General features: G+C 37.1%; 1 protein-coding gene across 4 annotated transcripts in view; it reads right to left on the bottom strand.

The window, feature by feature from the left end:
• The window catches only part of CLCN3 (chloride voltage-gated channel 3), a 65,970-nt gene that overhangs the window by 21,315 nt on the left and 29,096 nt on the right, over window positions 1–15,559 (bottom strand). For all 4 annotated transcript variants that reach the window (XM_069013712.1, XM_069013714.1, XM_069013713.1 and 1 more), the window contains 3 exons: window positions 3,316–3,473; window positions 2,260–2,359; window positions 449–636 (listed from right to left, as the gene is read on the bottom strand). In XM_069013712.1, the coding sequence (XP_068869813.1) occupies window positions 449–636; window positions 2,260–2,359; window positions 3,316–3,473 (446 nt within the window). The remainder of the gene's footprint in view (window positions 1–448; window positions 637–2,259; window positions 2,360–3,315; window positions 3,474–15,559) is intronic.

Raw genomic sequence — 15,559 nt, 5'->3', positions numbered from 1 at the left:
CTGGGTTATAAAAGGTAGAAAGTGTTCTAACACTGCATCTTGAAAATAAAAAATAACCATAGCACAGGTATATTTTTAATAGCTATTAGCTGCTAAAATCTAGTGAATACTGAATATATCTTCCTTATTTTAAAAAAAATGTATTCTTAGTTATCAGAGAACACCATAAATGTACTTAATTTACATACAGCTATGATCAAGAATAGAAATTCTCCCATTATTAAGAGTTCTATATTCTCATGACTTCCTTACATTTGCAATACTCCAAGGCCCCTTGCAGTTCATGAAATACACATTTATTACACGATAATGTATTAATCAATTCAAATGCTGAAAAACAGCACAAACAGTACAACCCAAATTAATGTTTAGAATCCTAACCTTAAGACCATTATTTTCTTTCCCTATTCAGCCAAGCTGTTGAACAAGACCATCAAAGAATACTCACTTCTGCTTGCCCAATTATTAGTTCTGCCCATGTTTTCCACTGTGGACATTTATCTCTCTCTTCAAATGTGGTCTCATTTGAACCCCAACAACACTGTTCATGGTTAAACCACAAAGCACTAAGGCAAATGCCTTCCTTTAAGTCAGTCATCCAGTCAGCAGCTATGTCAATTAATCCTGCCAATGCCCCTGTTGTAGAAACAGTTCTGTATTAATGTTCTGGTTAACAGAAGTAACACACACAGCTAAAATGAAGGGATGTGCTTGTATTAACTGATGTAAATTGTGATTATAGAAAACTTAGCTAAATAGACATTTAATATACTACTGACTTTGAGGATTATATCCTGTTTTCATTATGGTAAGACTAGTATTTGCTGAAGAATTGAGTACTTTGTATACTTCCCAAGTTAAATGAGATTTTTTTCTTGCTTTTTTTATTCCCCATCCCACAGTTCTCCAACAGTCCACTGAAACCAAGGAATTAAGAGTAGAAAGAGAACTGTTACTTTTTTGTGATAGAGTAGTTTACATGGCACCAAGCCTGCTAGAGAGAGATGAGATTCACCTAAAAGGTGGAAAAAGATTTTAGTCTATGAGTCGGCAAGTCAAAAGCAGTGTTTCAGCAGAACAAAATTTCAACTGAATTATTAAAATATGTAAGATCTCCTTGTGACTGAAATCAAGGTCGTACCATTTAAGATCCACTAGACATACAACAGAAGGCATCTGAAACTGAAAAACCTACCAAGGTTCAAGACCAGAATTTGCTCACTTTGTTGCTCAGAAACACAATAAAGGAATTTTAATAAACAGCAGCTTAGGGGGTTGAAAACACTACACTGCATGTTCCCACTGAAATTATCAGAAACAATTTCAAGTAATCATACACTCCTGGTTTGTGCATCCAGAAGTATATAAACATGCTACAAACTTTGCATATATATTAATTTATATGTGATTTGTGAAAGTGATTATGTATATACTTAAGCAGTAGTTATACTGTTACCCATGCTTTTTAATAGGCATAGCCTTACTCTACAACTAATTCTCCTAACATTTCATCTAAAATGTCTGTTTGAAATACTTTTTTTTTAAAAACTTGACACAAAGTTTGTGACCTTTCCTTCCCACAGATTTTGGTCACTTCGAACTATACTGACGGAAAAAGCAGCAGCACTGCCTTACAGTGGGGCCACAAACTACTGGATGGTTTTAGTTGTTGTCATGGTTTGACACCCACCACAGCTGTAAAATTCATTCTAAAATACATTAAGAAGGAAAGAGAGAATTGAAGTATAGGTCAACAAAGTCTACCTGTTAAAGTCAATGTTTTCTGTGGAAAAACCTCTGTCAAGGTATGACATAAACATATAGCTAGACTTCACTCATGCATAAGCACATGTTTTAAAAGAAAGTGTGCTTACCAAAACTACACATACACCAGAGATACTTTTACAACCAACACTTTCACAAGAAATCCTACAGGTAAAAACCAAAATTCTTCAGAAAGGGAAAACAAAAATCTCAATCACAGGATTAAAGAACATTGATAGTTTAGTAGGTGGAAGTTCAAAAATGTTTGAGGAACTCTCTAAATTCAGTGAGGATTTTGGTTCTCATTTGATCAGTAAACCCTCACCTCAAAATGTTGAAGGCTGTAAATCAAGATAGCCAACTTTTTTCTTCCCTTATGGAATTATCGTAGTAGACTGAACCAGCTCTTAGCTGGTTGGTGGGGAACAAAGGAAAAACACAGTAACTATACTTGCTGACAAATACAAGACAAGAATCCTTTGTGCTTTCATTTACCTGATGCCAAACCAGTTAGTGTGACTACCAACCATCCTGACCATGCATCATACAAACTTTTTATCATCTCCCATGCTGATTCTTTCTTCTTGCTGTTAATCTGCAAAGAGAAGTCATTGAGAGTTGTATGTATTTCTGTAATATGGATGACATACAAATTGCATGATGCAAGCTGCAGGCAAATAAACCCTCTCTTGAAACCACAAGTGTTCTGCTTGTATTTAGTGCATACATAGATACACATAGTTACATAGATAAACCAGCTTAATTATTCAGACATCAAACAACTGACAGAGAAACTTATATTTGCTTAATTTAAAGAACTAAAATCCAGGACATGCATTATTAGGATAAATAAATACTTTCTATGACACACACCTAAAACATGAATTGTAACATTATTTCCCTCCTATGGATTAAATATTTTCTGAACCTCAATTAAACTGTTAGCATATTAATAATAAGCTATTTCATATGATTCAAATATAAACATCTTTACCTTTAGACGAAAAAACACATAGAAGTAAAATAAAACAAAAAATTGGATAACTACCCTATAATACTTCTAGACAACTATTAGTAATGACATCTGAAGTTATTGTACTGAAAAAGTTGCTCTTCCTATTTTATCCTTATTTACTTTGTGCACTTAGCTGCAGTGGCACAGACACACTTGTGTCAGTATAAAAGCAATATACATCACTTCACTTTTCTGTACAAATACTACCAAAACCCCTATTGTACCATTACAAATATATCTACACTGGAATTTAGCCTTAAATATACTAGCATGCAAAAAATGCAGTATTGTAAAAAGTATTTGGGTGACAGGGACTTATTCCCAATCTATTAAAATACTGCTTCCTTTCCAAGTTATAATAATGCTGCAAGACTGCAGGTATCAACTAAGCACTGCTTTTTAAACAGTATTCAAGTAGTTCTAGCTGATGCAACTATGTACGAATTTACAGGACATGCATCTATTTGTATGTGTTACGAAACCAGACCTTAACTCCAACATCCAAGCAAAAAAGTACTGTTATTTATCTCAAGTACCCGTCTATGCCTTTCTCTGTCTTTGCACTTCTCTCGAACCCAGTCAATGGTATGGAAGTCATCATATGTTCCTACTCCAGGAATCGGCTCATCCAGAAGGTCCAGTAAATGTGTTGAACTGTTGATATTTCCTCCATTTGTCATTGTATAATGAGTTCCTACAGCAGACAAACACAGGAAAGAATTAATTCTGCGATAAATGAAGTATTCAAACTATGCTCATAACACAAAAATTTCTGAACAACAAATTAAGACACTTTCCCTAGTATGCATATTGTATTGTCATTAGGTCTCTCAATGTTACATGCTACCCCTTTTTACTGTCATTATAAGAGAAATTTGCGTATTAGTGACGTTGTATTTCCATTGGCTAAATAGGAATGTACTAGTCAAATTATTGTTCTGTTTTGTGTACACACTCCAGAAAAACTTCAATAGAAGCACGTGGAAAAAAAGAGCAGCTCTGACACACATTTAAGTTAAAAGTTTATTTCAGTTTATGAACTACCAGAGGAAAATCTGTTTGTACAAAAACAAAACAAGGATGATTAGCTAGAAAGTTCACAGTACCTTCTTATGCTACCAGTTAATTCTAAATATACATTCCATTGACTATGAATCTCTCCTACACATCTAAACCAGCTACAAAAGCAACAAAAAGCTAAACAGATACCCATATTTTGGTTTTACTTATTTTTTCAGGTAAGTCACAGAAAAGTCCTTGGTCATGAAAAATTGGAAATATTGTATAAAGAAAACATCTTCTGCTAATTTGTCATCACTAGCTAGTTTCTTCACAAACAGCTTGCAGAGCAACAGCCCCACAAATATTTATTCACTGATCAGAGTAAGAAGAGCAAGAGGGGTACTGAGAATTTTTCCATCATTCTCTCCCCATTTCCATTCTCTCTCCTTTTCCATCTTCAAAAGTGATAAAGTTTTAATTTTTTTAAGCTTTCAAATGTCATAAATTCTGTAATATATTGGCTTTTTTTCTTAGTTCTCACTTGTTTGACTAAGAACAAAATAATTTGCCCAACAGTATATGGCACACCACAGTAATCTCTATTCAGAAAGATGTAGGCCCAAGTTGACCAAGATTTCTATCAGTTCAGACAGACACCAGAACTCATTTCACTAGATTGACACTGGGATGTTTAGACAGGTGGAGTTTTTTTTAAGCTGGGCTTTTTTCTTGTTTGGTTTTAATTCCAGGCTTCTTTAATTGAGCTTCTTGGTATTGTCAGCAGAAATTTACAACTAACCAAAAGACCAAAACAAACAAAAAGCTTGTCAAAGGACCTACCTGTAAACTTCCAAATGCTACAAATGCTGAGTTCACCAGCCCAAGCCCTCACAACAATTCATAATTAGCTTTACACATAAGTAAAATGTGCCTTTTCCCTTTAAAAATGTGAGTTCTAAGATCTAGAAGAAGCAGTGTGGCACCTGGCATTACACTCGGACCAAAGTTGTGCCTCAGTCATCTATTGCTTAAGACGTCGTGTTGATGCCTGCTATGTAACACATTGTTTATTCAGATACTTTCTTAGTGGTGAAAGATAAAACGAGAAAATAATAGAAAATTCATATTAAGATAAAATGCAATCTATAATTTTCAAGATACACTAACAACTATTACTACAAATTCTATAAAGATTAAAAGAAAAGTATGGAAGACAATGCAAATGTAGCAGACAGCTCCCCTATAACACCAATACCATTTTCTTACGTGGGCCTGGCTGCCATCTTTAGCTTAATACTTTTTTCCCCAGTCTATGCCATACTAAATTCCCCCTCATATATTTCCCATAAGCCCTCTAAATCTCTTCCCAAAGCTGCTGGTCTCCCTTAAGGCATAAAGAAGCATTACCTATGCTTCCATTAATAAAAGGCTAACAACAACAAAAACAACAACAATTTAAATCAGATTTGCTGATAGAGGTGATTGTGAAAACCTTGTTCTAGGATAAGGGATTAAATTCTCTTTCCATTTCCGATTCCCCCAACTAGAAGTCGAAGATACATGTCTGGCTAGCTGAAAGGGCAAGGTTATCTTGCAGAAGAGATAATAACAAAATTCACACTGTAATAACTAGTTCAGCTCTCAAAATTAAGACAGCAATAGAATACATTATTAAAACATTGTTTTTACATGAAATCAACTTCTTTTGCAAAGCCAGGAGACATAAATTAATCTCACCCACAGCTTAATTATTAATCTCCTACAAAGTTACAATGCGATCACACAGTTTCCTGAAACTAAGTGAGTAGGGTAGGGCAAAAGCTTGTCTTTGCTCTGGAGGAGTTGGTTTTATGCCCTGCTATTTATGAAGCAATATCAAACTACAAGGTGTATGCGATCCTATGCCACAGAAGGCAAAGAAGAGTTGAGAGTTGTTAAGTGTATCACAAACAGTAATGGATAATTTTATGCATATCACAACGTGCTGAATTGCAATTCCCTGCAGGGGATTATTAGAGATGGCACCACATTAATTGCACCTAACCCACAGCAGAACTTGGAGTAGACTACAAAGGATGGTCACTGTCTAGACACAGTAAAAATCCCACTAAAACTACAACAGGTTCCTACTTTGCCAACAGTTGCTGGCACACCAAACACTGGAATATAAGTGATTATGTATGATGGCGAAGAGACACAGAACAAGAGATATGAAGCTGAAGAGGAGGTTTTGTTGAATACAGAGCTGCTGTGAATGCCTGATGAAACTGAATAGCTGTACTCTTGTCCCAAGTGAGAAAAGAGGCAGCAGTGAGTGTGGTAGAAAAGCATCCTTTCAGGGGACCATGAAGAGGACAACTCTACAAAATCTGGTGCTCTGTATCTAAGATACAGAAGTCTGAGATGACACTCTCCTGCTAGTATTATGATCTATGTAAGTATGTAACTATTCTAAAGGAGATTTTAGAGAAATATACTTTTACTAAGACTCAACACTTTTCTAAGCTTTCACTCCCCTTTCTACCCTTCCTTCCCTAGCTAGCACTTCATACAGCAAGATGCTCCTTCCAGCTCTGAAGATAATGATTCTCATCAGCATAAACACACAAATTCTCACCATTTACTCCCAGTTTCAAAGTGTCATTAAATGTATTTTCAATGCAGTAAGTTTTGTTAAAACCCTTACCAGAATACAAATATTTCATCACAACATTCTAACCATCAGGCAGGAGATCATCATTACATAGATAAATTGTAGCACTTAGCAAACCTTCAGAAATTGCTTCCCCCTCCTTCCTCTCCCTCTTCCCCAGTCCTCAAGTTTCAAGACACTGTCTCAGGCTACATGCTTTTCACCAAAGAGCAATTTTGGTCATAAAAACCACAACAAGCACTTAGTACACAAGATGTATAGGCACAGCCTCTAGCTACAGTAAGAGAACACTTCTGATGCTCATATGTAGACACACCTAAGCCATTCTGGAGCTATAAAGTAAAGCCTTTTTGTTACATATGAGTTTGCTTAAGTTTTTATGAGACTGGGAAGCTAATGGTAAAAGTGGCATGCAGAACTGCTATTCCAAACTAACCTGTGTTACCACAGAGAGGGAAATTAATACACTGATCCTCTCAGAGACTTCGTACAACATTAGAGTCCTTATAAAGGAAACACAGTCTTTCCACACTTTGCAAAAATAAGCCAAAATCACTGAATAGTTTAGGTTGGAAGGGACCCTAAAGATCATCTAGTTCTTGGGCAGGGACACCTTTCACTAGACAGGTTACTCAAAGCCCTAGCCAACCTGGCCCTGAACACTTCCAGGGATGGGGCATCTACAGCTTTATTGGGCAACCTGTTCCAGTGCCTCACCACCTTCAGTATCCTTCAGTACCTAATCCTTCAGTATCCTTCAGTACCTAATCTAAAACTACTCTCAGTTTGAAGCCATTCCTCCTTGTCCTGTCACTACATGCTCTTGTAAATAGTCTTTCTCCATCTTTCTTGTAGGCTCCTTTCAGGTACTGGAAGGCAGCAATTAGATCATCCCAAAGCCTCCTCTTTTCCAGGCTGAACAAACCCAGCCCTCTCAGCCTTTCCTCATAGGAGACGTGCTCCAGCTCTCTGACCATGTTGGTGTCCCTCTGCTGGAATTGCTCCAACAGGTCGATGTCCTTCCTGCACTGGGGACCCAGGGCTGGATGCAGCACTGCAGGTGGGGTCTCAGCAGAGTGGAACAGAGGAGAAAGATCCCCTCCCTCTCCCTGCTGGCCATACTGCTTTGGATGCAGCCTAGGACACGTTTGGCTTTCGTGGCTGCAAGTGCACATGGCTGGGTCACGTCCAGCTTCTCATCCACCAACATCCCCTTGTGCTTGGTCTTGTTAAACCTCATGAGATTCCCGCGGGCTCACTTCTGGAGCTTGTCCAGGTCCCTCTGGATGGTATCCTATCCTTCAGGAGTGCCACCTGCACCACTCAGCTTGGTGTCATCTACAAATTTGCCAAAGGTGCACTCAATCCCTTCATCTGTGTCACTAATGAAGATATTAAATAACACCAGTCTCAATACCAACTCCTGAGGGACACCACTTGTCACCTATCTCCATCAAGACTCTGAGCCATTGACCACTACCCTCTGGATGTGACCATCCAAACAATTTCTTACCCATCTAATAACCTATTCATTGAATCCATCTCTGTCCAGTTTAGAAAGAAGGATGTTGTGGGGGAGTATGTCAAAGGCTTTACAGAAGTCCAGATAAACGATATCTGTAACTCTTCCCTTTTTCACTTGTCATAGAAGGTCACGGGGTTGGTCAGGCAGGAGCCTTGGTGAAGCTGTGCTATCTGTCCTGAAATCTCAACATGTAACTGCTGTGGGCTGCTGCAAGCTTCTAGACAGTAAGCTTCTAGACAAAAAAGGAAACATGCTTCTTCAGAAAAAGGAAACTCTTCTGGGGGATTCAGTCACCGTAAGTCTTGAATGAACTACATTCTAGAGAGGCAGCTGACTTTTGTTACCCTTCCATGCATGTAATTCCAAGCCTTGAGCACAATCCTTTCTCAGCAATCAGCTCTGGTATTGCTGAAGTACTGCTTCAACTGAAGTTGTTAAAAAAAATTTTAAAAATTGCACAAAGTTAAAAGAAAAACTGTAATAAGCATTAAGGTTAGCATTAAAACACTGTACTTTGGGACACCTGATGAGAATGAAGTACAACAAAAACAAAAATGCCACACAAATGAAACAAGAATAAGAAAGTGGATTCCAACACCATAAAAAAGTTTTTATTTCTGAAGAAATGAAGGAGTTTTTCTTCTCCTTTTTTTTTTTAATTTTAATGGGAATGTAAAAAATAGAATCAAAAATTGCTTGAGAAGGTACTATGTCCGAACGAAAATAAACAGTCCTTACCATACTGCTCTCCTGCACTTCTCTCTGAACATGAAGTTATACTCAGTGGCTGTTGGGTCCCAACACTGATCCAACCTCCTGCTTTGCCTAGCTAGTTTCTCCTGATGGAACCACTAGGAAAAAAAATTACAGAACTAACATTTTACTATACTCACAGAAGCTGCTTTATATATCACAGATTCCTCCTAGCCTTTTGTCCCTCACTAAGGCAAGGAATATCTCTTCCTCCATATTTTATAGATGTGCCTCATACAAGAAGTATTCAATCTTGATTGATGTTGGAACTATGATAAACATGACAGAAGCTGATTTATGTAGATTACACACAGCATTCTTAAGGCCATGCACAGTACTTTTAAAGGCTGCCTTACCTCCTGCAGCAGTAATCCCATACTGCTTTGTCTTTTTTCAACTCAGGAGATTTCTTTCAAATTTGAAAGTAACCCTGGGCAACATGCAGCTGATGAAAGGTGGGGCTTTTAAAGAAAAATATCTGGTAAGTTTATAGCTAATTTATTTCACACAAGAAAGGGGTTTTGCAACATACATGATACTCCTGATTCGCACACAGCTGTTTAACAATCCTCCCCAACTCTTTCCTTGTAGGCAGTACTCCTTCTTTTCTCATAAAAATAATGTGAAGAGAAACACCAAGATTTAAGGCAAATGCTCCATCCTGGGTAGTCAAATGATGCACGACAGATTTTTATGTGCTAATCCACCATGTGATGATCTGAACAATTACCAAGTATCACCTAGAGAACAAATCCTCACAGCTACACCCTCGCAAGAGAATAAGGTACAGAACTGAAACATTAACAGGCCTCAAGAGGGTGGCTCTGAGAGTTAACAAGAGACCATAATCTTATGATAAAGCTTAAGACCCCTTCTATATACTACATAGCACACGATATCCATCTTCTGAAGGCACATCACAAAATACACCGTTGTCTCAAACTGAGCCTGTATTACCTTATTCCATTTTAAGAAATGAGACACACCTCTCCGGTCATAACTACATAGTAAGACTGAGCTGACCTAATTGACTGCTGCCACACAAAGAGTAGATCTTGCTGCCCCTATTTCTCCCTGCCATTCTTGGTCACACACTCCTACTCACCTTTCAATCAGCTCTGTCACCCTTGATCCGACCGCACAGTAAACCAAGCCAACATGCTAATCCAACTAAGCAGACAAAACTGACAACAAAAAAAATCTGCCATTATATGCAACTGGAATCAAGTTTCTGTGCTGTTGGAGAAAAAAACAGAGCCAGCAGAAGGGCAAGAACTGAGAGAATAGATGGGGAGCAACAAGTTCACCCCCTTCCATAGAAACAAACTGTCAGACTAGTTATCCTGAAATACATAAATGCACACTTGGGGTCTTGTTAGATTTTAATTACAACTTTCTGCTGGAAACAACTCAAAACTATAAATATTAATGTCCATACACTATACAGTAACATCTATTTCACAGAGTTCAAAACTCCCAAAGGTTTAGAAACATTCCAGAGTTGTGAAAACAACAGATAAACAATGTCAATGCTGTATTCAGTGGCAGAGCAATAACAGGACCTAATTTCTCAAAGGTATTCCTCTACAAGCTATGTAATTGCTAGCTCTTACAGCAAGAATAGTTGCTGCTGCTCACCCATCCCTTTTTCTAAACAATGCACAACTACACAGCATTCCCCTCAGCTGCTGTTCTATGGCTGACAGCAGCGCAACATGTCTCATCTGGGCTACTCCCAGCAGTGTGAAAGGAGGAGGGAAAAAAATAAATGCACCTCTGTGAGTGAAAATTAAGCTAGTCAGATTACAGTAAAGGCTGGAATAAGCTCCCCCTGACACGACCATCCAAATCTGCTGAGTGTTAAAATCAGTAGGGGCTGTAGCTTTCCAGAGGCCAGATAACTAATCCAAGGCTTTGCTTCACCCGTGTGTCCTTGAGTATTAGGTGGCAAGGGGAGTGGAGGCAGGGAAGCACCCTGCGTGCAACGCACACCGTAAGGATCATTTACGCTTTTAACAAAGAAGATTTGTATACACGAGGTATGTGTTAGTGCCTCAGCTTCTTTCTGTCTCCATATTCAGACCTCAAAATATGAGGCTTTCAAGAAAGGATCATCAGTTTATTTAAATTTGTCTGTAACCACTCAAAAAGAGTCATTAAGCACTATTTCCTTTTCCTGGCTAGAAGTAATTTTTAAATTTCAGAATCAGAAGTGCAGCACACAATGCCAGTGTTATTTGCTACTGTTGATCATTAACGATGCTAAAGTCTTTGCAATCAAGTAATACATTCCCCTTTGTGTGCAACTAAGAATTTTCAGCGTGTCTCTTCAGTTAGCTCTTCTAACTGCATCAAAGGCTTTCAAGCACAAATTGGTCTCTGCATTACAATCAAAATGCATATAAAATTGACACAACTATATACACACAAACTGGAAAAAATCTGATAAATGGGAAACAGGAAGACTTGGAACAAGTTTTGAAGAACACGGAAAAGAAATAAAATGATTTATCAAAGTACTGCATAATACCCTCCATTTTGTCTGCCCCCAAAGAGATCTGGGTTTAAAAATAACCTTTTAAAAAGTAGGAATCAAATCAAAGTTCAATAGTAGCACCTCGGAGTTAAACCAAGACTTTTGAAGATTTGTGTCCACCACAAATGGACAGGAAAGGGGAGGGAAGCTCTGGCTTTTCACTTTAGGTGAAACAAACATTTCTGTTTCTATGATGCAGCACAAAAAAAAAATGGGTTTATTGTTACAGATTTCTTTTCTTGTAGTCATAAAGGCAGATGGACTATGTTTATTTAATTATGTCTATGATAAATAGAGACTTCAGATATGCAAGTGAAAAGTTATTGAGATCTGTCTACTACTAAATTTACAACTTACATTTAAGATGAATAATGAGGGGGGGGAGATGAGAAAAATAGAAGGTATAAAAATAGATAAAGTTAGATAAAGCAAACATTACAAAAGGGAAGTCATCTATGATCTAAGAATGACCAAGGCCATAAGAGTCAGAACAACAGAAATTTAGATAATTAGATTTCTAAGTGCCACTGCTGCATGTACTTAAGAGCAACTTATTTATATGTTGTTTTAGAAGGTAAAATCAAGATGCAACAAAAATAATAATTCTGCTAATATGATTATCCCAATCAGACCATATTCAGGCCCAAGGAAGGCATAATCTTGGTCTGTTCATTAGCTTTTTAATACCTCAAATAAAAATACATAAAAAAATTATTTCCAAAATTGAGAAACATGCTTAGTAGAGAACCTTACCAGTTACATAGCACATGCAGACAGATAACCTGTAACTACCTAAATGAACTGTAGTTACATCTGATGGTACTTTATTTTAATCATCAAAGGCAAATACGCTAAACTCATAATTGAAAATCCTTATCCCTCTTTTATACTAGGAACCTTAAAACAAAGCACAGCAGAAATTCAGTGCCATAATCATGCTGAGTTTCTCCAAGTTAGAGAATGACAATAATCTTGATCACATTTTCTGTTGTGAACATGCAATTAATCTAGAAATTAATTTTTTAACTCTCACTCTGCTACTAATATAATTTCAGAGTCAAGCTCTAGCTCTGAGCATGTGTACACAACTTTCTCACCCATTTACTTCAAAGGTCACAATGGTAATGACTCTTGATTTATTACAAATTCTCAAACATAAGAGGCCCTTAAGCAGAAATGCCCTAAAATACCCTTAAGTGATAAAAGTATAACTTTTATCACTTAAGAAGATCTGAACTGGCTCAGTATGCATCTGACGCAAAGTCTTCCCAAGATATTATAAAATATTCTCTGTCCCACATCTTACAGTAACAGGTGAGGCTGCAGGTGGCTGAGAGGTTTCTCCAATGTTTCTATTAGTATTGCCTAAGCAAGAGAAGTTGCACTTTCATGACTAGTGCACAATAAATGAAATGGTGACTCATTTTGTCTCCCAAAAAAATTAGGTTTACTGAAACTAAGTCATCAGTAAATCTGGCATGTTCTTTATCTATGTAATTTTCACATGTCCTGGCTACTGACTCAATCACAGACTACTAGTGAAACAAAATTTCATTAATTTTGCTTGAGGACTTCCAATTTCTTAAATCTAAGACGTGTTTATGCATATGTAGCAAATAACTGGGAGTCAACAACACTTGTGCCTACTGAAGATCAAGTCTTCCTTGATCTGGTAGCCTGGGCACTATACATGTACTGCTATTGCTCAGATTTCAAATTTTTGAAGTGTGGTAAAATGAATTCCTATTTAGGAATTTAAACAAGAGGGGCAGGGGGGAGGGTATCAAAGAGTGTGAGCATGTATGTGAATAGCTGGAAGACAAGCAAGATACTGATCATTCTGAACTTTCAAAAGGATCAAGGTAGTAATTATGATACAAAAATAAATCCAAGGGCAACACAAGTAATTTATTTACGCGACATACGTTCCAGTATATGGTTTGTTATATGAAAAATTCCTACAAAAATGTACATGTCAGTTACTTGGGATATATGCAATCCTAAATCAGAACTTTTAAACCCTTCCTGAGAAGCAGTATTTTTAACTCTTTTACTTAGTAGAGAAGAGAGCAGAATTGAACTGTGCTCTTGAAGTTTTATTTCAGTGTGTCAGGGAGGATAAGGACGTCTGGAATGATGCCTTTAGTATGACATAAAAAGAAGTCTTAGGACTGCACAAGTCAAAGGAACTCCTGGCATGAAGTATTCAATAATATCTGTTTAGTTGGTTTTTTTTTTAAGAGATAATAATGAGCAATCAACATAAAAGATAAACACAATTAACAAATACATATTTTTAAATCTTTCCATTTGATGTTTCACAGTGTATTTGCACTGAAAAAAAAATCTTCTTAATGCAAGCTAACGGATCAGGCCTTTAATAATAATGTGTTATAACAGTTTGTATTTCATCTCACTGAACATTAGTGAAGGCCGTTAATTAAACCTCAAAGGCCCCTGATGATTTAAACAGCCATTTCATAATTGCTGAGGTACAGCTACTTTGAGAGAGCCACTGCAGTCAACTAGTGCAACAAATGCTTTGATGCTACAAAACAATTTTGCATGATGTGAACATTACTCTGCAGGACATAAGAGTTTTCAGTGTGTGAATAAGGCAAAAAATCTTCCTGCCTTTAACAATTAAGTCTGCCTTCTCAGAATATCTTTACCCATGTTCTCTGAGCTTGTTATTACAGTGCCCTGAAATCTACATAAGAGGAAAATAAAAATCTTGGTAGTGCATAAAATAATGTCAAGAATTTACTTTCAAGTTCTGGCTTTGTCTGCTAGCATTTTAAGCTTTATTTTAATAGCTGAATCACAATAACAGACTACTGTGGCATTGTAAGCCAGCAGGAAATACAAATTTTGGTTACATCTATGGAACAAACAGGTCTGGAGGCATCTTCTTATGAGACATATGCACTTGAAAAATTCAGACTTCCAGGAGATTATGGTGACACTATTCAGATTTTGTTGTTGGTTGGTTGGGGTTTTTTTAAATCTAAACTTACTATAGCAAGTCCAAGAAGCACCACTTACATTTGTTTTGAAATATAGTATCAGAATATGGGAAGCACAAGCCCTAAAAGAATTCAGTGAAACTGTAAAAATGACAAGTCACAACTGGGAATTGTATTGCTGGTCCCCAGCAGTGTCACCACAATGGAACTACCTAGTTGAATCCTCCACCGTTTTCATTACAGTATTTGCAAACATTATGTTTAACAGCAGTAGTCCAGGGTGCCAGACACCACTCTGCACTGCAAATATCTTTTTGTATTGTAAAAATCAACTAAAACCTGTTAATTTCCAGGAATATACAGTGGATCACATTTCAATGTCTAACTGTAACTGCAGAGTCTCAAAGTGTCATGTTAGGGCTGTTTTGCAGTTCTCATATTTAAATCTATCTACAAATCGAAACTCACAGCACAGTTGAGGTTGGAAGGGATCTCTGGAGGTTATCTTGTAGAAAACCCCTGGTCAAGCAGGGCCACCTACAGCTGTTCTCTGAGGACCATGTCCACACAGCTTTTGTGTATCTCTGAGGAAGATTTCACAACCTCTCTGGGTGAGCTGTTACAGTGCTCAGTCAACCTCGAAGTAAAAAACTGCTTCCTGATGTTGAGAGGGCACCTCCCGTGCTCAGTCTGTGTCCATTGCCTCTGGTCCTGCCACTGGGCACCACTGAGAAGTGCCTGACTCCACCTTCTTTGCACCTTCCCTTCAGGTACTTATATTCAGCCTTGATAAGATCCCAAATTCATAGCTTGCAAATCTTCTAAGAAAATAACTGCCTCAGTTTCCCAGAAGTGGTTCTAAAATCTGACTTAGAGAACTATGTAGCACTTGCTATATAATAATGACCTGGGCAGCGTAAAATTTGCCTATGTAAAATAAACGGTATTGCAACTTGTTGATATTCTTAAAATATGCTGAAAAACATTCTAAGAATCGTAAAAAGACAACAAATAACCTTCTATGTAAACTATTAAAATACAGATAAAATGTTAGATGAAAATGAATTACGAGTTAATTTATTTATAGAAATAAGAGTTTGCAAGGACATGCAAACCAATAAATTACATGGAGAAAAAGAATCATTTTATGTAAATTGTATCTTTATTCTCAGCCTACCTCCTCTCTAATGCCTTCGCTAGCAACTATAAATGTTGATAACGTTCTAATTTTAGATAGGCCAATTTAAACAAAAGTACGAATTCACTACATTTATTGTTTTAAACACCACATTGTGATCATGCAATTGAAACAAGAAAACATATCCTCAGAATTTGAACGCATAAC

This window comes from Aphelocoma coerulescens, chromosome 4, assembly GCF_041296385.1.
Source record: "Aphelocoma coerulescens isolate FSJ_1873_10779 chromosome 4, UR_Acoe_1.0, whole genome shotgun sequence".
Taxonomy (NCBI): domain Eukaryota; kingdom Metazoa; phylum Chordata; class Aves; order Passeriformes; family Corvidae; genus Aphelocoma; species Aphelocoma coerulescens.
Note: the sequence above shows the minus strand (reverse complement) of the source record. Positions and strands in the feature narration are given on the sequence as shown.